The following is a 26,319-nucleotide window of genomic DNA, read 5'->3' as shown; positions in this document are numbered from 1 at the left end:
TCAAATAAAAAATACAATCAAAATACTTTTTAGAACAAATAAATGGTGGTGAACGTGGGTATCGATTCGAAAGTTCTGGTGAAATATGTCATAGGTTGGGTGTGCCCGTGTAACTATGGCCTTATGTGGGGTGGGGAACACTCGAATGCGGCACCTTTTTTCCGCCGACACTTTCTAAATTAAACTGGTTCCTTCCTATTTTTTTTTTTACGATTAGACCGCGAACCAGTCAGGTGGTTCATTCGAGGTAATGAAGCAATTGCTGCTTCATAATATGCCACTTGATTTAAAGCGCGTTTAAAAAGCAGTGCTGAGCCTAAATCTGCAAGTGTTCAGTATCAGCCTATCATCATAACAGAACACAACAATACACTGTTTTCGGACGCCACGCTATCGCCATCTCCTGGCCAGTATGGAAAATGCTCTCGGTGCCAACTTCCGGCAATCCAAAAGCCATTTTTCGTTTTGTGTCTCGTGCTTTATCCTTATTTCCGTTTCTGAAATAAAAATTGAAAATCTAACTATTATTAGACTTTTCCTTACTCGTTCCAGACAACAAACAAGAAAACCAAGCTGTACTTAAATTTTGGTGTTTCTATTCTAAAACGAAAATCAAATGAGTCGGTTTTCTATTTTTAATGCCTGTTTTTAAACGTGATATCCAATGAATATGAAAATGACTCATCAGATTTTTAAACGAATGACACAGGAACCGTGGTCACATGGGAAAAAAAACCGCATTTATTTACTGCAATGTTGCTTCATCGTTAAAACGACAACTCTGGAGAGGGGTGAAATAACTGTTGAGTTGAATGAAAACCTATAATAATGTCTCAGCTAGTTATAATTTTATGATTATAGTCAAGACGATTTGCCAAGAACGTAAAACCTTCTAATTTCTTTATGCTGTTTTTGTCGCATTTGCCGGTGGAGAATGTTCTCGAAATTGATGACCGTTGTATAAAGCCACGCGGTTGTACGTTGGTTTGCGAAACACATACGTCAAATAGGAAGCGGTCACCTTCGTTGGCGCGTCACAAGATTTGCCATTGGCTGTACGTTGAGTACGCATAGAAAACGTTGCGTGTGATTGGGTGCTTTGACTGCCTTAAATACCGGCCAGTTCTCATGTACATCCCTTTCCTGCGTCCCCACCAAGGACAAGCATCTCCAGTCCAGATCTTCCCTACGACCCCCGCCTTGTGAATTTATACCAGACTCACACCTTGGGTTAGTCCTGCATCGATTCTTTTGTTCTTATTTTTTTCCACAATTGTTTGTTTGAACGGTAAATTAATGCTAGAGTGTCTTATCGTTTTACATCACTTCTGAGTATTGTGTAATTCCTTGTGTCCTTTGTATATTACCATTACACAAATTTCCACCTTCACCCATCATCTTAAAAGTGTCATTTCCGCGTAGTGCTTAAACAAATCGTATTCGCGCTATCTTTAGCTAATGAGCAGAGATTAGTGGCAGGGTGGGGGCGGAGGATGCGAAACATTCGAGAACGTTCTCGCCTCGAGGCAAGCTAACGGTTTACTTGCATCCCGCTGTTGAGGTGAGACAAAATGCGAACCCGTACAACTCGTCGAGTGTAGCTTTTGTTGACTAATTAAGCATATTTGTGTGTGTTGTTGTTGTTGTTTTTTAATCAACAGTCAATTTAAGCGCACCGTCTGTCTGTCGAAATTAGCTAGCACTATGGTCTCCATTTTGTATTTCACGATGCGTGTACCCGCAGTCTATAAAAATAAAATAATAATGGCCACTCATGAGATCCAAACAGTTTACTTCCGTGTTCTTGCGTTCGCGGTTTTTCCTTTTACCATTATAAACTACTAACAATGACGTCGAACAGGTGTCGCAGTTTTATTCATGGCTTAGAAATTTCTCGAAAGATGTTGACAAACTTCCTCAGAACTTAGCTGGTCAGTGAGGAAACGTGAAATCCAAATGTATGTATAAATGTTTCAATGTATATGCCAAATACACTTTATTTTATTTACTTTTTTTGATAGTTTGCAGGGCTCTCGTGATGTTACTGACCCGTCATGATTGCTCATGTTTTTTTTTAAATTAATCCATACGTCCACTACATATCTTAAAAACAAAAAAACTGGTAAAGATTTGTGTAACCATTAATTAATGATTATATTAATTTTTGCTATAAATTTTGTACATACTTTTTGGTGTATAAAGTACAAGATTTAATTGAACACTTGGTAAATCTAAAGGGTGAACTTGATTTCTTGAACAAAAAAATCAAGAGGTAAGCTTTGAAGAGTTTGAATCATGATTAATTGAAAATAATTGATTTATTAAGTAATCATGGTTGAGGCTATACACCGATGGGATCAGCCCGGCATATTTCAATTCAAATTAATACACTGTCCTTTTTCAAATACAGTACATGAAATATACTGTGTGTATATATACAGAAGTAAAAAAGTTATATAAAATAACATTACTGAATTATAGTTATTGATCCTCTGATAGTTTTTATTTATTACCCCATTGTTTTACCTCACGACCACTTAAGTTCTCTTGAGACTTAGGTGAGTGTTTTGTTTATTTTACTTTAAATTGAAGATAAATTGATATGCTTGCCTTATTATTATTATTTTTAAATATAAATTTCCTTGAATTTTCCAGAGCAACCATGTCGAAAGGACCAGCTGTTGGTATTGATCTAGGGACCACCTACTCCTGTGTTGGTGTATTCCAGCATGGGAAAGTTGAAATCATTGCCAATGACCAAGGCAATAGGACAACACCTAGCTATGTGGCCTTCACAGATACTGAGAGGCTGATAGGTGATGCAGCCAAGAACCAGGTTGCAATGAACCCCACCAATACCGTCTTTGGTAAGGTATACATTGTCCTAGCACTGAAATGATGTAAATGCCCCCTTTTTGGGACTAACAAAGTTCATAATCTAATGACGCCTGTTAACCAATTTATCGTTCATGTTTCTACAGATGCCAAACGTTTAATTGGCCGGAGGTTTGATGAGTCAGTTGTTCAATCCGACATGAAACACTGGCCATTTATTGTAGTTGATGACAACACCCGCCCAAAGGTTCAGGTTGACTACAAGGGTGAGACAAAGTCCTTCTACCCAGAGGAGATCTCCTCAATGGTGCTAACAAAGATGAAGGAGATTGCCGAAGCTTATCTTGGAAAAGTAAGGTTCTAACGATTAGCGTGCATTTTAAAAGTTTCCGTAGTAAATTAACAAATTCTTGCTTTGTTTGCAGTCTGTCAACAATGCTGTTATTACGGTACCCGCCTACTTCAATGATTCCCAGCGCCAGGCCACTAAGGATGCAGGAACAATCTCTGGTCTCAATGTTCTGCGTATCATCAATGAACCAACTGCAGCTGCTATCGCCTATGGCTTGGACAAAAAAGTACGTTGTTTAACTACTTGACTTTTGATTAGGGACAGTGAAGGGGAAACAAAGTGTTGGTAGGATTCTCACTTAAAAGAGAGAATTCTGACTTTGTGACATAAAGCTAGGAAGTGTGGGTAGGAAGTCAGAATTTTTTGCTTTCAAGTCAGAATTCTCACTTGAAAGTCATAACCCTGCCAGCCACCCCCCTCTTCCCTGGCCCTAATCCTTTACCGTAGTGGTGTAACAAAATGCATTTTTAAATATTACAATTTCAGGTTGGTGCAGAGAGGAATGTGCTTATATTTGATCTTGGTGGGGGCACCTTTGACGTGTCAATTTTGACCATCGAAGATGGAATCTTTGAAGTAAAGTCCACTGCTGGCGATACCCATCTTGGCGGTGAAGATTTCGACAACCGCATGGTCAACCACTTCATTGCAGAGTTCAAGCGCAAGTACAAGAAAGACATCAGTGACAACAAGAGAGCTGTCCGTCGTCTGCGCACAGCGTGCGAGAGAGCAAAGCGCACCTTGTCTTCCAGCACTCAGGCAAGCATTGAAATTGACTCTCTGTATGAGGGAGTTGATTTCTACACCTCAATCACCAGAGCTCGCTTTGAGGAGCTCAATGCTGACCTCTTCCGTGGCACCTTGGACCCAGTGGAGAAATCACTGCGTGATGCAAAGATGGACAAAGGGCTTATTCATGACATTGTCTTGGTTGGTGGCTCCACTCGTATCCCCAAGATCCAAAAGCTGCTGCAGGATTTTTTTAATGGAAAAGAGCTTAACAAGAGCATCAACCCAGATGAAGCTGTTGCCTATGGGGCTGGTAAGTGTCTTCACCCAGGCGTTAGAAACTGTTGGAAACATAGCAGTAATTTTGATATGTCAACTTGGAGAAACTGTCGGAAATTTGGCCTGTCCAAGCTGATTGGTGGATATTACTGAAACATGTCAACCAATCAAAGGTGTTCCCAGAGTAGTAGCTGAAACAAAAGGTATACAGTCTCCTCAAGGTATTTGAACAGCAAGACAAATTCCTTGTTTTATACTAAAGACTTGGTTTCAGGTCAAAATGTAAATGAGACAAAAGTTGAGAATTTCAGCTTTTCTTTCATGCTATTTAGATCTAGATGTGTTGCATATATAAACATGGACAGAGCCCATTTTTGTTTGAACCCACCCACACCAAGTGAGCACAAATATTGGCACATTTGACTGATTGTTGTTGCCTTTTAGACAGTTTTAAACATCGAGGTAGAGCTAGCTTTGGGTTACACACATGGTCGGTCAAGGGTATCATTTGTTGACCAACATTGAGACTTGTGAAGATAAGAAATAAACTGGCCATACTACAAGATGCTAAGAGAATTGGAAGTCCAGATTGGATTAAGTGATACATGAGCTACAAAAGTTTTTGAACAAAGTATTATGAGAGACAAAGATAACCTTTACCGAAGGGATGTAAAAGCCATAGTATGAAGAAAAGGACCTGCTTATGATCAAAGCTGAGCGCAGGTTGCATTTTACATCCTTGAGAAGGAAGGGAGAAACAAGAACTGAAAGAGTGTGTAAAGGCCTGGAAAGGCATTTCAAATGAAGTCACTGGGTCGTATGCTTGGTGCCATTATTGTAATTAATACTAATTTCTGTTCCAATACTTTTGCTCACTTGAAAATTGAGTTTGTTTAAACAAAAGGTGCCCTGTCCTGAGTTAACCCACCCAGATGTAAATACATGAAATAAAAGATAGAATCCTCAACTTCCTCATTCATCTTTTGATCTGAAATCAAAGTGTTCAGTCCAATACTTTTGGAAGGCCTGCATGTTGAGAAATAATGACGTTTAAAGCAGTTTATTCTAAACTAAATTACATTTTGACTAGATTTATTTTTACACAAACTCATTATCTGCTTTTTAGACATAAAAAGATAAAAATTTCTCCGGAACCCTTAAATCAGACCTTCAAATTTCTTGTTGCATTGTGCTCTGGATGAATTGGCCATTCCAACCAGGCCAGCATTTCAAAAATCATTTCAACCCCCCACCCCCCCCCAGTCTTGTTAATTTGCTGCGTACATATGTCCACAGCTGTCCAGGCTGCCATCCTGTCTGGTGACAAGTCTGAGAATGTCCAGGACCTTTTACTTCTGGATGTAACTCCTTTATCACTGGGTATCGAAACAGCAGGAGGTGTCATGACTGTCCTGATCAAGCGTAACACCACCATTCCAACAAAGCAGACTCAGACCTTCACCACTTACTCTGATAACCAGCCAGGTGTGCTCATTCAGGTCAGTATACAATTTAGTTTTTTTTGTATTTCTATTTCAAATGTTGCTGTTATTCCAGATGGGCTATATACCTCAGAGTGAAAATTGTTTCACGCACAGAGCAGGACAAACCCGTGTATTAAAAAACAAAGGTGTGCAATATGGGTGATTTATTATTTAGTATTAAAGGGTGAGCAGAAAAATTGAAACTTTAACACATAGGTGTCAAACTCCGGTCCTGGAGGGCTGCAGTCCTGCTGGTTTTGGATGTTTCTGTTCTCCAACACAGTTGATATATGGTCATTGTGTTGAAGAGGGGAAACCTGCAAGACTGCGGCCCTCGAGGACCGGAGTTTGACACCTATGCTTTAAAAGTTCTATCCAAAATGTGCTTAACACAAATGACCGTTCGGTTTCTGAATGCAGGTAGCAGGAGCAACTTTATTCTTCTTTCCTAAAGACTGGGGCTGATCAATTTTGGAAACTAATCTTAACTGGTGTTTTAATTTATCCCCTCATTATTTTTCCCCCCCCAATACATAAGCAATTAATCTATTATAATAAATATTAAATATTTTATACATTATAGTAAACTACGGTGTAGGAAAATGAAGTATTAACATTAAAGCTGCTCTCTGTAACAATTTGGCCAAAAATATATGACCATTTATGACTGAAACATCTAATAATTATTAGATTAACAATGGTATGCCTGCAACATCTGGCAAATAGTTTTCAGACTGGATTTCGGTTGGATTTTCCCACCCGCTGCGGATGTGTACATTGCGTGTGGTCTGTTTAATTTTTTGTCAACGGGTGGCAGTAGTGTTTTGAAATTGAATTATCTGCCTTCAGTAGCTTTTAAAGTAGTGCTGTTAAAGCATTAACTCATTGGTTAGCACAGGTTGTTTGAGTAATAAACATAACTACGTGCTCTTCAAATTTGGAGGGCAAAACATGTTTATTAAAAAAGCCTTTTTAATTGCGATGAATCAATTCTAAGATGTAATTAATAATAAAAACGTATCGTTTGACAGCTCGACTTTAAAGACAAGTTTCAATTTACTAAATACTTTTGTGTTGACCATGACAGCAAAATTCTGCCATTTATGTAAGACTCTACAACAAACTTGCATTGGCGTTTGTGTGAACAAATCTGTCTTTACCAATAAGCATATCCAACTTTACAAGTTTCATGAAACATGTCAACGTATGGAATTTAGAGTATCAGCTAGACCGATTTTTAAATAGAAGATCACACTACATGTCTACATCTTCCCATTTAAAAAAAACAAATGCATGCGAGCGGACATTACAAGGGCATCGGCACCGCAGTCATTAGATGAGCAGTAACGTGTGCAAGCTTGAATGTTAAATGCTGCTTCCACCCTCCATCAGGTATATGAAGGTGAGCGTGCCATGACAAAGGACAATAACCTGTTGGGCAAGTTTGAGTTGACCGGCATCCCTCCAGCACCTCGTGGAGTTCCTCAGATTGAAGTGACATTTGATATTGATGCAAACGGCATCATGAACGTCTCTGCAGTTGACAAGAGCACTGGCAAAGAGAATAAAATCACAATCACAAATGACAAGGGTACAGTGTTCATTTGAAGATACTTAAACATGAGCAATCTGAATTGTTTAAAAGCACAGGGTTGAATGCTTTCGTATTTTAATTTTAGGACGTCTCAGCAAAGATGATATTGAGCGCATGGTTCGTGAAGCTGAGAAGTACAAAGAAGAGGATGATGTCCAACGTGACAAGGTGTCATCTAAGAATGGTCTGGAATCGTACGCTTTCAACATGAAATCAACAGTGGAGGATGAGAAACTTTCTGGCAAAATCAGTGACGATGACAAGAAAAACATACTGGACAAATGCAATGAGGTCATCGGCTGGCTTGACAAGAACCAGGTATGTGATAAAACTTCTTTAACTAATTTGCTCCCCAAAATTTTCTATTTTAAATATTGCCATGGTTCCAAAAACTTATTTAGAAATTGTTTTTTTGTTTTTTTATGCTAGAGCATACAGAAGGCTTTGATGCAGCCTCTCACCTGAAGAGGTCGCTTAAAGCAATAATGGTCATTACAAAAAGTTGACAGCAGAGTATAAGACATCAGCCAGGGACGTGTTGCAACAAGCTCGTTTTGCCATTATTTTTCACCAGGAATGTGAATGATGATAAAACTTAAATATATTATGCTGCTAAACTGATGAAAATATACTTCTTTTTTTTCCTGATGATAAATCTTTCTTTTGGTAGGTAGGTTCCATATTTTTAGAGCAATAGAACACAATATTCTGTGGGACTTTTCCAAATCGGTCAAAATTCAATAAAACAGCCTGGAGCGAAGGGTTGCTTCAGTGAAATAAATGGCTGTGAGTGAATGAGTTGATGGGATGTTTATTTTTTGATTAAATTTTTTTGTTTAGACCGCTGAGAGGGATGAGTATGAACACCAGCAAAAGGAACTGGAGAAGGTGTGCAACCCGATCATCACAAAGCTGTACCAGGGTGCTGGAGGCATGCCAGGTGGCATGCCAGAAGGCATGCCTGGTGCATTCCCTGGTGCTGGCGGTGCTGCGCCTGGTGGTGGATCCTCTGGCCCAACCATCGAGGAAGTTGATTAAGCATTCCATCACATGCTAAATAAATATTCTGCATCTAAGAAGGTAGCCCTCTTGTAGCACTTTGATCCTGCTGAAGAGTGTGATTATATTGTTAAAAATAAAAAAATAAAAAACGGCTTCAAGTTTTGCGTCATTGTTTGTAACTGAATAGTTGGGCACATCGCGCTAATTGTTGAAATACAGTGAGAATATGTTGGAAATGCCTTGACAATAAAACTTGTATGCTTTTTTGGCATCAAAATCAGTTTTTTTTTCTTTAAAAAAACTAGTTTTTCCATGCAACTGATTTATTTTAAGTTGGAGGAAGTGAATAGTCAGTGCGTGTTGTGAGTTGAAAATGTATTTTGTGTGTGTGATCAACCATTCACACTCTAATGCTTGCCGTTTAGGGCATTAATGTACAATTAATACCTTTTATTTAATAAAAAATAAAACGTTCCCATTTGCTGTCGACTGAAGATGAGATCACCTGTGCTGAGGAAATGGGTAACTACTAGGGGTGTGAATTACCTAGTACCTGGTGATTCTATAGATGAATCCCGATACGAATCTATACAGTGATTATTTCTGTTTTTAACTAATTTAGAAAATACTGATCAGTAAACCTGTACATGTACACTAAGATTTGTATGAAAAAGTATTTTTCTGAAAATTCAGGCTTATACCAGCCACTGCATTTAACAAACATGTTGCAGTCTGTTTCATGTTTGAACAGCACTGAAATAAAAATATTAAGGCTTAATGTTTCATTAATATAACATTCTTCCTTCCTTAATGTGTGAATCCTAACCCTAAGACGTTTTGTTGAATATTCCCATAAAAATGTTTTGTTTAAAAAATCGATTCGGCTGCATGTTGATTCGAGAATTGCGCGCTGTAATATCGTGATATATTACCCAATTGATTTTTTTTCTAACCCCCGAGTAACGACTATTCGCTACCAACTGAGCCATGATTTGTCATCACCTGTTTTCTCAGCACAGGTAATGTCATCTTAAGTTGGCGGCAAGTGGCAAATTGTGAGTTTTTAAGGGTAATCATGAAAAATAATTAAGTCTCATAGACAATATCTTACTGTTAAAAAGGCTCAATGAAGTTAAGTATCCCTTTAAGGTGCATGTTTTTGAAACATGGGAGGAAACTGGAGAACATGCAAACGCTACATAGCAAGGCTGATCGCTATATGAGCCCATGATTTGACCCAATTGTCCGCAATGCCGCCTTAAAGTCAACATAAACATTTTCTGAACTATTTTCGCCCCACTAGTATAAACACAGTATTCTGATTAATGCTGGATTTGTGGATTGAGTTAAGCAGCAAAATCCACCTGGTTTTTAATCATCTCAGCATGGGCCATTTTGCTACTTGCCGTCACCTGAAAATGACATCACAGTTGCTCAGGGAGTGACAAATTGTGGCTCAGCTTCAGAAAACAGGTGACCCTTGATTGGTCACAAGTGGCAAAATAGCCGCCCCCTGGGATGGATACAAATTATGGTGGATTTTGCTGCTTAATTCTAATTCCACAAACAAAATATTAATTCAATTGCCATAGACCAGTGGGGGCACAAATAACTTGTAAAGATTTTTGTTGTTGACTTCTTCAATGCAACGCCAAAATTAAAATGTAACACATTTATTTGCCTGACTATTTCAGAATGTATATTAGAAGCGTCGCAATGTGGGGAGAACTTTTCAATAGCCTCTGTAATAAGTCATTTTACCAATAGATGGTGCTAATCTGAGCCGCGTGTGCGTGTGTTCAAAACTAAAGTGAATTTAAAGCACCAGAAAAGTAACACTGAATCGATTGTAATGGTAAATAAATGCAAATAAACTTGTTTTCTTCTTTTTTTGCTTGACCTAACGTCCTTAGGGGAGATAATCAGATTCCGGTGCAGGTAAGAGGGTCATTTTGACACGGACGTGATCGACTCGGTTGAAACCGTTACGTGGTGCAAAGATCATGGTTGCATTGGACCACTACTATAAACGTGCAACGCAAAAAATATTGTTCAATATAGAGAAAAAAGTACATTCAGACAAAATTGTTTTCAGTGCAGTGCAATTTTGCTACTGGAGTCATTTGTACGGGCGCATATCGGACGCATACCGTGCCTGGACAGACATCTTTGGAGAGAGTTGGAACTTGAAGCGACGTGCAGTGACCGTCATCTGGAAGCAAGAGTCTTTCCCCGCCATATATTTGGTATGAGCACGCTCTGTATTGAAAATGTCTCTTCACTAAAAATAAAGATTTACTCGTATGAAAAGTTGTCCAATAGTGTGGATCTGATGGATGGTTGATTTAATTTGTAATTTCACATGACATTATTATGGCACAAAAATCCATCAAATAGCACCGCTTTACTATCAACGAGTTTCAAATTTTAGTTTTGAAATGTGGCGCAATCAAATTTTCAGAGATGTGGATGTGATCACTGAAAACAATGTAAAATGGTGGTTGTCGCAACCGTCAGTGGTGGGTGTTACTGTCTTCACCTCAGAGGTGCTATATTCACAGGAAAATAAAATCAGTAATATATCAATCCAATTGGTGCAACCCTCCCCTCCGACCACTATGTTAAAAATAAATAAATCCCAATTTAAGAATAAAGTAAAGGAGCTTTAACAACAATATACTTTTAATCTATGATTGAAGTAGTTAGATGTTCTTTTTTGCCCTTGTGGCCGGGTCACTCTGGAAGAGATTTTTAATGTCTTTTTTTTTTTTACCCGGTTAAATAAAGAAAATTAACTTTTAGAAATGGATTAAAGCTTTTCTAGACAAACCGGATTCTTTGTGGTTTCACATTCATAACAGTATTTAACGGGTTTTGAATTTCTTTTAAAATGTGATAGTGAAATTATCTGCGTATCATAAACACGTGTTACACTTCTGTACGATAGTATTGACCTACAATTGTTAACCGCCGTGGCTCCACCTTATGGAACAACTGAGTAATTACATCCAACAAAAACGTTTATTCAAACGTGACATGAGAAAACCACCATCATTGTTACTGATATATTAGATGAATTTCTGAGTTTGGCAGAATTTAAGGGAAAATTTAACATGAAAAGTTATTCGAGAGAATATAAAAGAGTTTGTAAAACGGTTCCTGAGGCCTTCGCCATCATGATTCAAAAAATGTAATAACAAAAGTGTCCATCGAATATTTAAAATGAATATTTTCATGTAATGGATGGATGAATGGATTTTGAAAGAAGTGAATGGACGAAATGGCCGGTGAGTCCCCGTTCAAGATGGCGGCATAACCTGCACGTCCTCAACCAGCCAAGGCTCCCTCTAACAAATATATACGGTATCTACGGGATGAACATTGAAAGCACACTGTACGCGTCTGTGTCTCTATGGTTACGGCGTTGCCAATTTTGTTGTTTCCGTATATTTTACTTACGTCATTAAGGTAAACGATCCAGCACAGCACTGTAGCTAATACGAAGCGTTACGCCCAGAGTAGTTTCGGCTTGACAAATTAACTTGTTTAAATATAAGCGATTTCGTGAATTTTGTGTCCGCTCTGAACTATCTCACTGGCGACATTGAGCAGCTTGCTGGCAGAGGAGAGACAAGGTAAGTTTCAGTTTAAGATGTGGTACATGAAAATACTTGGTTTAGCTGTCCAGTTTATCTAGAAGAAATAAAATTATGTTCACATTGTTTTAATATGTTTGCATGTCTGCTTAGGCACACTTTCTAAGTGATGGTTACAAGCGAAGTTTACATAAAAAGCAGTTTTTCTAGGATGTTTGTAGGTCTTTAATTCGTGTTTTGAATTTCCATTTGACAATCAAAAGTTAAAAACGAAGAAGTGAGTGACTAATTATTTGGTTGTTTGTTTTTAAATCTAAAACACACACCAAAAAACGAACCATGTCATTTATATATATATAAGTGACATTGTTCGTTTATATATATATAATTTTTGGCTGAGATAAAAAAAAAAAGTAAATGGAAAAACGTACCACAGGACTTCATGTGATTGCAACATGATTAATTGGCCCGGCTATTTATCACCCAGAATTTCGTTACAGCGAGACAAGCTTGAGACGCCACAATCTTTTTGTGTTGTTGACTTAATACAAGCGATACAACAAAGTCATACACAATGCAATTTACCACTCAACAAAGAAGTCCTGAGCTATCAACTTTTGATTAAACCACAGCACGATTACAAACCAAAACCTCCAATGCATCCATCAAAAATAGTCTTCCCTATTTCGTTAATTTTGTTTACCATTTACAATGATGCTACAGCACAGCAGGTAACATTATTTGAAACACATGTAAAGTACATACAGTAGCATATACAGATACTTAATGGGATTTAGATCAGGGATCATAGATGGCCACTTTTATTATTATTATTATTATTATTAATAGTAACATTATTATTATGTATTTATTTATGTATTTATTATTATTTTTTAATTAAGTTGAAGAAGCATGCATATAAAATGGGTCACCATAGTCCAACACTGATAAGAAAATGCACTGCACTAACCTTTTCCATGCTGAACAAGAAAAATCACTTAAAAAATAATAATATTGTAAACAAAAAGTAACAAAAAACAAAACAAAACAAAACAATTAACTTTGGTCTAAGTTAGTAAGAGGGATTCACAAGTTGTCTGGGTTTGGTGACGTGACGTTTGGTGCTTCATTTTTGTATCTGTGAACATAGAGGTGATGTACCTTAGCAAAAAGCTACACCTCTTTCCCATCTGTCCATAGGATATTTTGTCAGAGGCGTGTGGCTCGTCAGCATGCAGTGTCCTCTGGCAGCAACCACCGGTAGCTTGATGAGCATGTTGCTAAATTAGCAGGCTAACATTCTATGTTGTCCAACAGTAAGCAGGCCAACTCTGTGTCGCTCTACAGTCCAAGCCTCTCCTTCAGGGCTCGGAAGTTCTCGAAAGGGCTGTTGCATCGAGTTAGGCTGTGTTTCCTAAAACACTTACTCTACCTTTATTTATTTATTCCTACCATTATTTTTGACATTTATATAACATAGTTCAAACCGATTTGAATACAAATAAAGGACTTCAGTTCATTTCAACTGGCGATGAGCGCATGTGCAGCATTTGAAAAATATTTGCTGGTAGAAATGAATTATGAGGTTGATAAGCGCTGCAGTATGTCCGGTTAGAACATAGCTTGTCCAGGTGAGGCAATGATCAGACCAGCTTATCTCTTTCTGTTGTTTAATTATGGGGTGGAGCTGGGGGTGTATGTGTGTGTGGTTTCTGTAAAGCAAATACAATACAATACAATACCAATTAATGAGGAGTTATTGTATGGCTATACAATGCTACTCAGCTGGGCTACTTAGCGATACATAAAGTCCAAAAATAGTACAAGAACCATTAACTTAAATTAATATATATGATTTACTAATACGTTACATTGAGGCACCTACCCGCTAATACACGCACACATTTAGAAAGGAGAATTTCTAGCAAAGCTTGAACAACAACAAGCATAGGTGGCCATGCAAGAACATGCCTAGCTATAATTGAAACAGTGCCAATAAATTGACCAACAGAGGGCGTTGCAACCTCACAAACACAGTTCAATCTGGCCTTTTTAACAGTACATGGAGTCCTCAAGCTACGTCGCACGCGACCCACGTAATTTCGACTTTACGGCGCACCTTCTTTTCCGTTCATTTCCCACAGTAATCACACCATTTTAAAGTTAAGTTTGAAGTTGTGTTGTTGTTACTTCTAGCAACGGACGTCCATCAGCCGGTCGGCTCGCCATCAGGCGCATCATATTTCCGTGTTTTAAGTTTGAATTTGCGCCGCTCTGCTGTCCGTCAGCAATGAATATCCGTGCGGAAATACAAAATATTGGTTCCAGCGTACTCCGGGTCGTGCAAATGTTTTTTTAAATTACTGTACAAAGTATTTTGATGTAAATATCGACTTTAACGGGGAAATCCGACTAAAGTTGAAATTCGGGTTACATCGCCATCGTAGGAACGGAACTCCGCCGTAACTTGAGGACTCACTATATTACTTTCAGCTCGCCTCAGCAAATCAGCGGCAGTACACCGGCCCGCAGTGGCATGCCCTCCGGTCTGTGATTGGCTGGTGGGAAACTGTTGAGTCTACGCCCAGAAGCGTCCCAGTTAGGTCAAAACAAAAACAAAAGGCCAAAATACAGGTGGAGATTGGGGACAAATTTACCACCACACATCAACAGAATCCCAGAGATGTTGATTGCGACTTATTTCATTTGTACACATCCAGCATTTATTTTTGAGGACTGCTTTGGACCCTACCTTTAATTATTTTACCTTGATTTTACTGTTTGATTGTACGGTGTTGTTGTGTGCTCTGAAAGGCACCTTTAAACAAAACACATTCTTCTTCTTATTGTGTAAATGCTGTGGCCTTCACACATATGTTATTCCTATACTTTAAACTTATTAATATTATTCCGCCCATTTTTTGGCATCTATCTACTTCCACATAATTCATCCGATTCTTGTCATTCCAATTTTAACATATTCCAAATATTCACGCCATTCTAGGTTCCATTTTCTTTATTCCAAATATTCACGCCTTACCCACAATTCCCAATTTTGTACCCTTATTTTCCCCATTCATTCCTAATAGCAGATTCAACATTTCACATTTAAATCATTTCAAAGTGACATTCAAAACATTTTACTGTGTCATTTCACTTTCGGAGTTTGCATGTTCTCCCCGTGCCTGTGTGGGTTTTCTCTGGGTACTCTGGTTTCCTCCCACGTTCCAAAGACATGCATGGCAGGTTAATTGAACACTCTCAATTGTTCCGAGGTGTGATTGTGAGTGTGAATGGTTGTTCGTCTCTGTGTGCCTTGGATTGGCTGGCAACCAGTTCAGGGCGTACCCCGCCTACTGCCCTAAGGCAGCTGGGATAGGCCCCAGCACCCCCGTGACCCTTGTGAGGAATAAGCGGGCACGAAAATGGATGGATGGTTGGATTTCACTTTTGGAATGATTATTCAGTCCTTTCCCTATTTGATTCTTAACACCCTAGCCCTTTTTTGTTTTGTTTTTCAGCTGTAATTTCATTTATTCACCGATTCAAACCATTCCAACTTTCAACTGTTCAGCTCTTTCCAGGTTATTGTGCAGCATTACATGCCATTTAATATCATTCCAAAGTGTTCATTCAGCCTCACAGCCCTCACATGCAATTTCTACAGAAATGGCATTTTATTATTATATTGTTCATTTTGTAATATGAATATTTTTCTCTGTAGGGTTTGACAACTGATGTTGCCTTGCAACCTGCAAGTATGGACAACCCAGTCAGAGGTGCGTCTCCTAACCAGAGAACAACTGCTCTGACCGAACAGTGGGATTCTCTGGAGACAGACACAAAGCGTTCGGCCCAGGCGAGCGTCTGCAAACAGCCGCTAAGAATGCACATTGGTGATGACATACTGCCTCAAGGAAAGATGGATGACAGTTTTAAGGAAGGAAATCTGGACGTTGCAGACGCAAACAGTAATCTACATGAAGATGACATGGTTTGTGATAGCATTGAAGTAGCAGCACATTCACAGAGAACGACGGAACCTGGAAGAGATACTCACAAAAGGTATTTTGATTTACATTAAAACCAGGGTTATTATTATAGTTTTGGAACTTTCATTTTAGTTATATTTTTTTATTTAGTTTATAAATTCAGCTAGTTTTAATTAGTTTTCAGGGTGGTTCGGTTAGTTTTTATTAGATTTAGTTATTTAAAAAATGCTTAGTTTTAGTTTAAGTTAGTTTCAGTATTAGTTTTCTTTCTTTTCTTTTGTTTAGATGTGTATTACTTGTCCACAATATTTAACAAACACAATGGTAAAATGAAAAAGGAAACACATTTCTGTGAGTTCATGAGTTAAATGAAAAAGCAGGCGAGCCGAGCCATAGGTATGACGGCGTATTAGGGCTACGTAAAATAATATATATTTTAGAAGGTGGGGGCAATATTTCGAAAGAAAAAAAATCGCAAATTTGCCACTTTATAAAGGTGCTAATTTGCACACAAAAAAAATCGGTAATTTGCGATTTTATAAAGTGGCAGATTTGAAAAAAAAAAAAACTCAGAAACTTACGAGAAATACACGTAGCGTACGACTCAACAATGGAGCCCCCCAAAAAATAACCCCAGGATGACGGCTAAGCAAAAATATATTTTATGAAATAATTGATAAATGAAGAAAAGTCAAGTTTAGTTGTATAACCATTAATCACAAAAGAGTCTCAAAGGGCTTCACAAGCCCACAGTTGACAAATATTAGCAACATCTCCTGATCTAAACCAACCAGGCAAACAAAAATGTAAATAAAAAATATACGAGGGGGTTAATTGCAAATAAATAACAAAACTGACAGCAAGCTTTACTACGACGGCATATTAGGGCCACGTATAATATATGTTTTTAGAGGGTGGAGGCAATATTCCGAGAAAATCAACTCGCAAATTTGCCACTTTATAAACTCAGAAACGTATGTGCAATACACGTAGCGTACTACTCGAATGTTTGTGCCAATACTTTTTGACCTCGTTTTCAAATAAGGAGATAGTAATTGCTTTACCAGAGATGAACCATATCATGTTAAGCATTCGCACTTTGAAACGTTGGGTACGGGCAGCGACAAAGATACCTCGCTTTGCGAAGGTCCACACCCTGAGGATCAAGCATTTAAGTTCATTTAAATTTTTTTTTATTTACGTGTACATTTATGTTTCCAGAATTATTATTTACACATTCATACCTTTTTTTTTTTTGTACAAGTAGCTAAGTTGATGTGTCGAATCTGCTGCTCTCCGTCATTTACTGCATTTACCTAAAGGAGCTTTCTTTTCCTCCCTGTCTCTTGTCACAGCCCTGTGCACTTATAACACTTTGGCCTATATACAACAACACTACAAATGCCCCCCCCCCCCCCCCCCCCAACAAAGCATTACATTTTTTGGTTGCACATGATTAAAATGTGGTAAATGATGTAATTTCCCACTTTTTACCTAGGGAAAAAACAAAACAAAAATAATATATGTTCCTTTAACGCAGTTTAATCATGTTCAACAATGTGCGAATTAAAAAAAAATATATATTTTTTTACAGTGCAGATACACCTTTTTGCATCTATGTATCATCATATAATATTACTTTTATTATTAGTAATACATTATTATTAAATTTTTACACAATGATAAATTTTATATTGTAACAAACTAAGTGTGTTGTATGTTCCAGTGTTGCCCATTCTGTTTTGCACTCTTATGTCCGAGTGTTAGTAAACGCAACACATGTCTCGCTGTAGAGAGGATCGGTACGTTCGGAACTTCGGGTTGGTTGCTTGTGTTCTTTGCTATTACTGTTCGCCGCTCGTGAATTGTTTTCTTGTTTTGTTTACGTTTGCTGGCGGCATTCTTGCAAGACGTCACAATATTAAATGTATGACATTTGTTTTTAAAACTGTCATATTTAACTAAAACAAAAATATCTTCAAACTCCAGTGTCTCCCCAACCCCCCACAAGACGGAAAACTAAAATATGTGCATATCTTTTTATTCGGAAAAAAAGACATAAATAGTAACACACCGTGACCTTGATGAAAAACTTTATTCTGATTACTGTTGTGGAAATATTTACACGTTTGATCCCCCCCCAAAGAAGTAGTAGTTATTTGCACATTACTGGCATCACTGGTTAAACGTGTGTATCATCAGACCAGGCTGCACAAGACCATTTTTATACCATGTAGTAGAAGGAAGTTGCCAGTAGATGGCAGTAATGATGTTTGTAGCAGTGCTGAGAACATTGTGGTTAAATTATGAACGTGAAAGGGTATTATCGTTTAATGAGTTCATAATAACAATAGTTTGCGAGGTAAAACATGAAATTAACAAATTATATTCACTTCAAATAACATTAATCTTAAATAGCGCTCTTTCAAATGACTATGACACAGATAATAGTGCTAATTAAACAGAACAAGAGATCATAAATGAAACTTTGAATATTTAAACATCACGGGTAGATAAATCACATTCATTACTCAACTGTAAAATGGTTTTAGAGTGGCGCATGCCCTTACTCAGGAACAAGGAGAATAAAAGCTTTCATTCCAGGTAAATTATAGTTTTGTTTTGTTTGTGTGGTCACTTGTAGACCAATAATAAAGATTACTGCAACTGTAAGGGAGAGCTCTCTTTTGACTAAAATGTACTAGTCATCTTTTATATGTAAAGCACAACAGGACATCTGTCTTACAAGTCTTCTTGACTCAAACTGTTGTCTGCTTCAGACATCGAAAGATAGTTAATTACAAAAAAAGAAAGAAGGGAATTTACTCTTCTGCGGTCATTAACCTGTGGATAATGTTCATCTGCAAGCAAAGTATATTGTTTCAGAGGAAAATGACCTTGGTACATTTACACAAAGGGTTCAATCTAATAGAGCCAAGGTAGAGGACACAGTCGTATTCCCATCATCATGTTCTCATAGTCCTTTTTTTACCGACTCCTCAAAGCAGATAAGCCTTTTCACACAATGCCACTGCATACTTTACAAACCCAGTGCCCATTCCTCATTCAAGTGAACAAATCCTATCTAAGCAGCTCCATTCATCTCCGTGCACTATATTTTTCACCTATTTACTCAATATTGGAAGATAGTGTTTGAGTCCATGCAACTATTTTCTTTCATTGTCGCTGTTTTTCCACTTGCTTTTGTATCCGAACTTCTATACTCATGGGCAAATGCTGTATTTTTCCATCACACCCAATTGCATGTTTTAATGTATTCGCTGACTAGTTTGACTCATTAGAGAGACATCTCTTACCCTTTCGGTCTCATTGAAAGGAACAGTCCTACACCCATGCCCCCCCCACATACTCATCATGATGTTTGTTAGGCTATTTTCATCATTCAAACTAAAGGGGGTGCTCAGCCCATCAGTTCAGTCACTTTCACAATCAACCAAATTAGTCGGATGGTCCCATAATGATTCACGATTGATCACCAGTCTTAAACGTAATGTATTTTTTTTAGGCTTTGACCTTCTGGTTAATGAAATCTAAGACAAAGACTCATACAGCTCTATTTTCGTAGACAGGCGGGTTATTATAGTTTTGGAATTTTCATTTTTATTTTGTTTTGAGTTTTGTTACTTAAATTTAGTTAGTTTTAATTGTTATTTTTTTTTTGCAGGGTGGTTCTGTTAGTTTTTATTAGTTTTAGTTTTTCTTTTTAATTGCTTAGATTCAGTTTAGTTTGAGTTAGTTTCAGTATTAGTTTTCGTAAAAAAAAAATGTATTACTTGTGCACAATTTTTTAATAAACACCATGGTAAAATGAAAACATCACTTCAGTGTGACACACTTGCAAACGTCTTTATTTCAGTTAATATTGAAATAAATATACCGGTACTTAACATCACATTTAAAATAATCCCCAAAGGCTCATGCATTAAATTAATTACCAAAGACAAAAACAAAGGACATTTTCGCTACAATTGTAGTTAGTTTTGTAAACATAAAATGTAGTTTCAGTTAGTTTTTGAAAAAGCATTTTCGTTTTTATTTTATTTCGTTAACGAAATGTTGAATTAGAATTTTAGTTTTAGTTTTTGCGTTAGTTTTCGTTAACTAAAATAACCTTGGCTTACATATGGGCGCTTTTTCCTTTTTGTGCTAGGGCAAGTGTAGTTTAGTGTGTTTGTGAACTTGGAAGGCGAGCTGCATGTTGCTGGGCTGCCACGCCCCTGGCTTATCTAACAGTTTGGTGCAAAAAGTAGACTAGATTTGACTCGGTATAACCAGGTCTAACTTGTGGTGCAGGTGATTGAACGCAATTTTGGTGGATTTGATTGGGCACAGGCAGAAAGATTTGGTGCTCCGCAGGCAACTGTATACTGGATGTCATCGTATTTCATTCATAACAACAGCGTGGGACATAGTCATCTTGGAATTTGGGAAAAGTATGGCCGGTCCATTCCAGGCCAAAATGGTTGTGTATTGACCAGGTGCACCGGCCGCACATGAGCCAATGGGTAAAGCGGAAGAACACACGACTGCACTGGACCAGGACAAACCTGTGCTGTGCCAGGGACAAGGCTTAGGCTGTTGCCCCAGACAAGCTGAAGAAAATAGATGGATGGGTATTCTCTACTAGAAATGCAGGCCAAGTTTTCTCAGTCAAACCCAAAAACGTGTAAATACGTTTTTTATTACTTGTCTTTCACTCCCAAAAACATATTTGTTTTTTTTTTTTAATGTTTTTTTATGCAAGCGCATACAGAAGGCTTTGATGCAGCCTCTGAACTGAAGAGAGATCTTAAAACAATGGTAGTTATTACAAACAATGACCAGCAGGTGGCAGCAGAGTATAAGAGATCAGCCAGGGCCATGTTGCAAGATATTACAGTGTTCCCGATTGTTTAATAAAAACCGAGATAGCTTGTGTCCCCCAAATCCTCAGTCAGCGGGATTATGTTCAGAAATAAGATGCTTCACTCAGACCATTCACGGCACCATGGCAGCGCTGAGGACGGCTATGAACCTATTTGCCTTCAAAAATTTATAAATACGTTCTATTTCAAATGTTTTAAGTGTTCCCAAAAACATATTCAGGCTTGGGGAGTAACGGAATACATGTACCGCCGTTACGTAATCAGATAAAAAAATTTTAAACTGCATTCCGTTACAGTTACAGGTAAAACATGTAATCAGAATACAGGTACATTTATTAAAAATGGGGATTACAATTTCTACGATGAGAGAGAGAGAGAGAGGGATAGAGAGCGAGAGAAAGAGAGAGAGAAAAAGAGACAGAGAGAGCGAGACCGAGCGAGAGAGCGCGCGTGCACGCCTGCGCGAGTGGGACCGTTGCTACATGTCGGGGAGGTGGGGACAAACGAACTGACTAGTTGTGTCCTCCACACGCGGGCAGTTTGGAAATGGACGGGATGAGGAAATGGCGACCGGTATTCACTGGAACTTACTATACGATTTTTTATGGTTTTTTTTATGCTAGAGCATACAGAAGGCTTTGATGTAGCCTCTGAACTGAAGAGAACGGTTGAAGCAATGGTAGTTATTATAAAAACGGCCAGCAGGTGGCAGCAGAGTATAAGAGATCAACCATGTTGCAACAAGCTGTTTCCCCCCAGTTTTAAATAGATTTGTGAATAATGATGCAACTTAGCTATATTCTAATGCTAATTGCTGCAAAACAGAAACAGATAGAAATATACTTTTTTTTTCCTGATGAAAGAAGATACTCTAATCTTTCTTTTGGTAGGTTCCATGTTTTCTAAAGCAATAGAACACAATATTCTGTGGGCCTTGCAAATTCAGTCAAAATTCAGTAAAACAGCGGGGAGCGAAGGGGGTTGTTGCTTCAGTGAAAATGGCTGGGAGTGAATGAATTAAAATTTATTAAGTGTAACAAGTGTTTAGAAGCATAGGACCCGTGTGGAGTGGTTCATAATTACATAATAGAGGCATAAATCCCCCTCAAAAAACAAAACTCAAATAAACAAACAAACAAAAGTCAAACGCTACTTTGCGGATTTCATTTATGGCGGTTAGTTTTTTGGAATGCAACGAGATATGAGGGAACACTATTGAGAACTCACTCAAAATGTTTACAATGGATCACTTAAAAAAAAAAGCAACTTTGACCCACAGTAAATTGCAGTCAAGGAACATAAATGCAAAGGGAATTATATTATTATTATAATTATTGGAAATTATCCTGCTAAAATGCAGATGCAGAGGCAGATGCAAGTGTTTGGCTATGTGTACTCAGTGTCTTCTTCTGTTTCCTTTTACATTACAGCAAACTGGATGTCAGTGATGCCTACTCAGAATTGTGCTGCCACCCAAACTGGAGCACAAAAATAACGGGAGATGTCATCTCTGAGAGTTTAAAGTTCTCTGTCCCGGAACATCACCACTTTCAATCGCAGAAGCCATTTATAAGAGGATACAAATATATCGCTGACACAAGTTCAGTAACTCCTAATATTTCTAGCAGTGACTGTAATCAGCCATACCACCTACACCCCCAAGATGATCAGGTCAGCTCAATAACAACCCAATGCTATCACAGCAATGGTTTGTGTCATAGCTCACCAAAATCCCACCCATCTCATAGTTGCAGTGATTGCACTACCAACAGGCAATCCGAAGACCAGCCAAAGAATAGCTGTGCCAATGTGGATACAAATATTAAAAGATCTCTTGAGACGACAGAGCACATGCATGTTAAGTGCTTAAAAGAATATCAAACCTACTACCAGAAGGAACTGCAACACATACCTGGAGGATCATTTAAAATCTCACTGACAACAGAGAATTCTCAGACTCCTGGAAAGAAAAAACGACATACGCACACAGAAGACCTTGTGGAACGTAACAGAATAACACTGGGCCGCAGCACATCTGGTAATGGATCCTATGTGAATATGCATACACTTCAGCAGAACAAGGCTCGCGTTGTGAAAAAGGTACGTGAAGATGATAGAGTTTTTGAACTGTTAATCAGTACCTTATATCTTCACATAATAAAAATTGGGCTGCTGTAACCAGTATAGCAGCTATTTTATGCTGACATCTTGCACACACCAAAATTGAAGCAGAAACTCTCCAAAAAGTCTCAAGTTCAATGGACTTAAGAATTGTGAAATTTTCAGTGGCGGGCGGTGAGTTTTTGGCCTTCAGTGGGGTTCAACACAAAAATGTTCTTTAGAATATTTATTTCTATGCAGCCCCACTAGTCTAAACAAGGCCTTCTGGTTAATGTTGCATTTGTGGAATTTGAATACAGCAGCAAAATGCACCCATCTCAGGGAGCGGCCATTTTGCTTTTGACTGAAAATGACATCACAGTTGCTCAGGGCTTAGGAAACAACCAATCACGACTCACCTGTTTTCTGAGTTTGGTTAATGGGTGACGTTTGCAAGCTGAGTGGGCTCAGATAACGTCCAATCACGGCTCACCTGTTTGGTCATTGGTTGATGCTGAATCTGAGCCATAATTGATTGTTATTTGAACAGAGGTGGCAAATCCAGGTCCAGACGCTTCCAAATGTCTACACTACAATATAGCATCTCACAATTAATATTTCTCTAATAAACGGCTCCTCTCTTTGGTGGAGGTTCTCATGCATGCCAGATTCACCACACCAGCATCTACTTGAAACTCTGGCGTTTGTCGATCTCACTCAGCTTCATCCAGCCTTCCTAAATTCCTTCCTTTCTTCCTTTAGTCCTTCCTCTGGTCTCTTAATATTTCCCTAATCCTTTTGGAATTCAGATGTATCTGGGGTTGGTGAAAGATTTTGGATTTGTAGCTCTGTAGGTGGAGGGTGATGCCTGGTTGGTGTTGGATTTCACTTAATCTTTCCTTCCTTTGATCCTTCCTCTGGTCTCCTGATAACTTCACGACTCTGGTGGGACTCTGAAGTATCCGGTTAAGGTGAAGGGTTTCAGGTTTCAGGTTTCAGGCTGCTGAATGAATAATACTGAGCTCTCAAAATAGAAAAAGAAAAAACTTTTTTTTTTAATAACATGACACAAACATTCAAACTTAAGAGAAAATACATCATGCTCATTTTTTCTTTGCTCCCGCCTGTCTGTGTAAGCTAGCTATACCGCTCATACATGTTGCTCTGAAAGTGCTCCCCCAAAAACCTTTACGAGTTGAGACAAACTAGTCAGCAATGGTGTTGGTTGATCTGTCCTTAAATTGTTCAGTTTTTCTTGAAAAGTGCACCTTGAAAAATTATTTTTAATCATTCATGGCCAGCATCCCTTGCATATTTGGTGTGCATATTTACCACAACCAATCAGAAAGGCAAAATTAGCAGATTAGCTGAACCAATCAGAGGACAAAATAATGTCACTCTCAACATTGGTGGTTAGAAAATGAAACAGCCATTTCGACACTGTGTGTATATTCAACGCTAGCACTCGGGATTCAGAAGGCGTTAGGAAGATTTTATTTACATGGCAACACAAAGAGTTTGAAATCTGATTGGACAAAAAACACAAATGACTGGAAGCTGGACAACCAAGACACACTCTCCGCAATGAAGACAAAAGACTGTTGTAAATGTAGGGCAAGTGCTTCAGATAGTGTTTGGGCCAGCAGAGGCGGCTTTGAAGGCCATGACTGGAAGCTGCTATCAAATAAGGGGTCCTACTGTATATTCAAACGTAATGTGGCCTGTTTGGATGTTTTTGATTGAAATAGCTTTTAATTTCAGTAAATTACTAATAGTGCAAAATCAACAAATGACTCTTTACAAATTTTTACCTGACATAAAAGGGAATGACCACCAGGAGCTGCACTAGCGCTTATACAAGTATTAGTAGGTTCTAACTATGAATATAGGATTCAAGGGAGGTTCAGATAATGGATGGATTGTTTCAAAACTAGTCTTTATTTAAATTTCAGCAATGCTGTTTGTATTATGGCTAAGTAAGGGTTAGCATTTATTTTTTCCCCAATAAACTCTTAAGGGAATTATCTTTGCCTTTAAAACTAAAACTACTCTGGAAAACCTAACCCTCCACCCTGTTATTTGATTTTCAGCTTGCCCCAGCAGGGGTCACCACAGCAAGTTCGCTCGCATGATTTGTTTGGCTTTTTTTTTTTGTCGGTGACCTTCCTGTCAAAACCCTCTCATTTTTATTTATTTAAAACATTTATTTTTATCTGGGCTTGTGACTAGCAGAGGCCAGGTGTTCACCAAATATCCTCCTATACACCAAATGTTAATGTAATGTTCCTAATAGGGATGTGCCCAAAAAATCGATTCTCATAAGAATTGCGATTCTCATTTGGTACGATTCAGAATCGATTTTAAATGTCCCGAAATCGATTTAATTTTTTTTATTTTATACTGTCTTGCCCTTGTTTGTGTGTGCCTTTATTGTGAGCGCTGTTCATGTTGTACACGATTTGACCAATTAGGGGCAGTGTGGTTCTGCATGTTCTGATACACTGTTAAGTTGTAGGAATATTAGAGAGTAGAAGGAAAACGTCACGATCAAGTTATTCCAATAAAAGTTTTTTTTTGCAGCGTAGGAAGAGCGTATGCCGGTGAGTAATGTTAAGATGCTTCTCTCTATACATTCCTGAAGCATTTTGTATGAATAGCCGTTTTTTTTGTGATAAAAGTGCCGTGAGTAGCGCACTAATTAGCTTTAGCGAGTCCAACTGGAGAAGATCATGATGATTCTTTACACATCTATAAATTGAAGCAGAAATAATTGTCAATCAAATCATTTTGAATCAAAAATTGTTCTGAATCAAAAATTGTTCTGAATCAAAAATTGTTCTGAATCAAAAATCGATTCTGAATCAAATCGCAGACCCAAAAATTGCAATCAAATCGAATCATTAGACAGTCAAAGATTCCCATCCCTAGTTCCAAAGTCCGTATGGTTAGCTTGATTACTTTTCATTTGGAGTTGAATGCAGCTTTGCTACCCAAAACATTATTGGCATCTTTGTGCTATGCCTGCACCAAGCAACCCTTTTCTGATTTATTTGTATCATGTATCATGTCCTATGATGTTTGCTTTAACCCCACCCGGGAAATTAATTTGCAGGGTTTCATTTTACTTCTCTTCAACCATATGAAAGAGCCATACATATTTGTCTGGCTATGTAGTGCTTATTATGACTTGATGTGTACAACCAGAACATCAGAGACATGGCTCCCAATAGGCTCTCAGACATCCATGCACCTGGCACAGTGGCATAATTGGTCTGGATAGCACGCATTCACCATTTGTTGGGCCACATGACTGTTTTTTCTGGCTATAATACCCTCAACCTTGTCCACCCATCTGAGCCCCAGCCCTCGACAATGTCTCATATCATCACCATTTACATAGTCAAGAGCCGTTAGCTTTGTGTAGTGGTAAACAGAGCCGGAGGCTTTCCCTCTCTTGAACCCTTGGGTTT

The 26,319-nt window shown here is 38.2% G+C and overlaps 2 protein-coding genes across 3 annotated transcripts in view; both read left to right on the top strand.

Annotated features, from left to right (window-relative positions):
* Positions 1 to 1,063: 1,063 nt before the first annotated feature.
* On the top strand, positions 1,064 to 8,428 carry hspa8 (heat shock protein 8). 2 transcript variants are annotated; one of them, XM_086098179.1, is made up of 9 exons: positions 1,064 to 1,230; positions 2,656 to 2,867; positions 2,982 to 3,187; positions 3,261 to 3,413; positions 3,674 to 4,229; positions 5,492 to 5,694; positions 7,072 to 7,270; positions 7,359 to 7,591; positions 8,114 to 8,428. In XM_086098179.1, the coding sequence occupies exons 2-9, from the start codon at positions 2,663 to 2,665 to the stop codon at positions 8,309 to 8,311; spliced, it is 1,953 nt and encodes a 650-aa protein (XP_085954305.1). In that variant the 5' UTR covers positions 1,064 to 1,230; positions 2,656 to 2,662; the 3' UTR covers positions 8,312 to 8,428. The 2 variants fall into 2 exon arrangements, with proteins under 2 accessions (XP_085954305.1, XP_085954306.1); XM_086098180.1 differs by lacking the exon at positions 1,064 to 1,230 and adding an exon at positions 1,435 to 1,561.
* A 3,347-nt stretch (positions 8,429 to 11,775) lies between these two features.
* The window catches only part of jhy (junctional cadherin complex regulator), a 29,113-nt gene continuing 14,569 nt past the window's right edge, over positions 11,776 to 26,319 (top strand). The window contains exons 1-3 of the mRNA XM_086099022.1: positions 11,776 to 11,910; positions 15,596 to 15,936; positions 22,180 to 22,849. Coding sequence (XP_085955148.1) covers positions 15,632 to 15,936; positions 22,180 to 22,849 — 975 coding nt within the window. The 5' untranslated portion in view covers positions 11,776 to 11,910; positions 15,596 to 15,631. The remainder of the gene's footprint in view (positions 11,911 to 15,595; positions 15,937 to 22,179; positions 22,850 to 26,319) is intronic.

This window comes from Leptonotus elevatus, chromosome 16 (genome assembly GCF_054856555.1).
Source record: "Leptonotus elevatus isolate MCC_2025b chromosome 16, RoL_Lele_1.0, whole genome shotgun sequence".
In the NCBI taxonomy this organism is placed as follows: Eukaryota; Metazoa; Chordata; class Actinopteri; order Syngnathiformes; family Syngnathidae; genus Leptonotus; species Leptonotus elevatus.
The sequence above is the reverse complement of the archived record's forward strand: the minus strand, read 5'-3'. Positions and strand labels throughout refer to the sequence as shown.

What these genes read in the sequence shown, in the direction of transcription:
- hspa8 (XM_086098179.1), top strand. Translation starts at nt 2,663, where the DNA reads ATGTCGAAAGGACCAGCTGTTGGTATTGATCTAGGGACCACCTACTCC. An exon ending in AGCTGTTGCCTATGGGGCTG is followed by an intron (nt 4,230 to 5,491) that starts GTAAGTGTCTTC and finishes ATATGTCCACAG; the next exon opens with CTGTCCAGGCTGCCATCCTG. An exon ending in AGCCAGGTGTGCTCATTCAG is followed by an intron (nt 5,695 to 7,071) that starts GTCAGTATACAA and finishes ACCCTCCATCAG; the next exon opens with GTATATGAAGGTGAGCGTGC.